This window comes from Mesitornis unicolor, unplaced genomic scaffold (assembly GCF_000695765.1).
Source record: "Mesitornis unicolor isolate BGI_N332 unplaced genomic scaffold, ASM69576v1 scaffold13360, whole genome shotgun sequence".
NCBI classification, from domain to species: domain Eukaryota; kingdom Metazoa; phylum Chordata; class Aves; order Mesitornithiformes; family Mesitornithidae; genus Mesitornis; species Mesitornis unicolor.
In genome coordinates this window covers 10674-12785 of record NW_010157641.1, presented here as the reverse complement: position 1 = coordinate 12785, position 2112 = coordinate 10674, and the positions used below count along the sequence as shown (strand labels likewise).

General features: G+C 51.8%; 1 protein-coding gene across 1 annotated transcript in view; it reads left to right on the top strand.

The window, feature by feature from the left end:
• The first annotated feature begins 1548 nt into the window (after positions 1–1548).
• TNFAIP1 (tumor necrosis factor, alpha-induced protein 1 (endothelial)) overlaps positions 1549–2112 on the top strand; it is a 6962-nt gene continuing 6398 nt past the window's right edge. The window contains exon 1 of the mRNA XM_010180860.1: positions 1549–1843. Within this exon, the coding sequence (XP_010179162.1) occupies positions 1627–1843 (217 nt within the window). The 5' untranslated portion in view covers positions 1549–1626. The remainder of the gene's footprint in view (positions 1844–2112) is intronic.

Genomic DNA, 2112 nt, shown 5'->3' with positions numbered 1-2112 from the left:
GGGGAGGCAAAGCCCGCTCCCCGGACGTGCCGCCGTCCCCCGGTGGGTAAGGCCGCTGTGAGACAGCCACGGCGGGGCCTGGGGGAGCCGAGAAACCGGGAGGGACCCTCGAGTACAAACCAGTGAGGAGCTGGGGAATGGAGGCCAGAAGCGGGGGAGCGGTGCTGTGCAGGGGGTTGGGTGTTTGGGGATTTCTCCCCTTAGCTGTTAGGGCTTTTCCTTTTCATGGAAGTTCTCAGCAGGGCCCATTTCCTGACGCGGTGGCCGAGCTGTTGTGTCACTGTGCCGCAGTCCTCCAGCCTCCCACACGGGGCAGGAAGGAAGGGATGCAGGTTTTCCCCTATGTCAGTGGGGGTAATTAAAGGTTACGTCGCTGTTGGCAGGAAAAGCCTCCTAGCTTGTTAGTTAATGAACACGTTGGGGTGATAGCACAGACTGCTGCTTGGGTTGGCTGTGCAGGGAATTCTGCTCACATTTAGTTTTGTTCTGCCTGGTCAGAGAAGTGAGTAAAGCCTGAGGTGACAGAACTGGCTGAAAACTTGGTTCTGATGAGCGTACTCACAGAGATCGCTGTGGGAACTGGAGAGCTCCGTGTGTGGGTTTCCCTCTCCTTACAGAATCCATCTGGCTATCTTTAAAAACACGGTTTTGTCTTAAAGATGGGACTGCTGAGGGTTTAAAGCAAGGCAGGACATCAGTGACAAATGTATAGGCCTACAGCAAGAAAGAAACCTGTAGTTGAACTTCTCAGATTGAACTTCAGATCTGGCCCATTAGAGTTTCATTCTTTTATTCTGAGCTTATTGTCGAAGGTCAGATAAACATAGCCAGGCTGGGAGAGAAAGAAGCAGCAATGCTGCTGAGACAAATATTCCAAAGATGACTTATGTGGGGGAGGGAAGGACTATGTTGGTTGTTTGTTTTTAATTAAAACTGCATTGATGATCCAGCAGGAAGGAGAGTTTTGAAGGAAGGGAGCTACCAGGAAATAGACCCCTGTGGTTCACCATTTCAGTGTTGAGGCATCTGGAGCCCGTCACATTTGTCAGTGTCTCCAGTTAAAACCCAAATTGACATCATCAAGCCCTGCACGTGCAGCCGCACACCCCCGCCGAGGAAGGGCAGACAGCTCTCCCGTTGTGTTTCAGCTCTGTGCAGAAAGTTGTGTTCTTTGGGGAAGTTGAGAGGGAGCTGAGTTCCAGCGAGCGTTTAAGCCTGGACTGCGGCATCGTGTGGCGTCTGTGGTGTTGGCTGAAGACAGAGTAACAGGAAGTCTGGAAAAGTTTAGCATCCCTCACTGTCAGTACCACAGCCATAACTTCACTGTGTTATACTGCTGTGTAAGCGGTCTGAGAACCAGCGAAGTCTTGTGGTGCTAGGACGTGTGTCGATGTGTACTTGGGAAACTACTGGAAGTTTCTCTTCTTTAACGTGGGCTTCATGTTTTTGTTGCAAACGGAAATTCCCAGCTTCTGCGTTGATCTCACCCCTTTCTGTTTCAGGGCCCCGGTGGTTATGACTGCTTTTGCCGTGGCGTCCTCGTCTGGCGACGCGTGACTCCTCACCATCACGGCGGGATCCGCCAAGCCCACGCTCTGCAGGGTTGTCATCTACCTTCAGAAGGAGATGTCGGGGGACACGTGCCTAACCACCGCCCTCTGTCCTGCTGCAGGGCCCAAGCCCAAAACTTGCAGCTTCAGAGGGGGCAGCCTTGGTAACAAATACGTGCGCCTGAACGTCGGGGGCTCTTTGTATTACACCACGGTGCAGGTGCTGACCAGGCACGACACGATGCTCAAGGCCATGTTCAGCGGCAGAATGGAAGTGCTCACAGACAAGGAAGGTAAGGTAATATCTTTTGTTATTGAGAATTTTCTGAAACAACTGGGTCTCGGTGCAAGTTTTGCAGCCTTGGTAACAAATACGTGCGCCTGAACGTCGGGGGCTCTTTGTATTACACCACGGTGCAGGTGCTGACCAGGCACGACACGATGCTCAAGGCCATGTTCAGCGGCAGAATGGAAGTGCTCACAGACAAGGAAGGTAAGGTAATATCTTTTGTTATTGAGAATTTTCTGAAACAACTGGGTCTCGGTGCAAGTTTTTTATAAG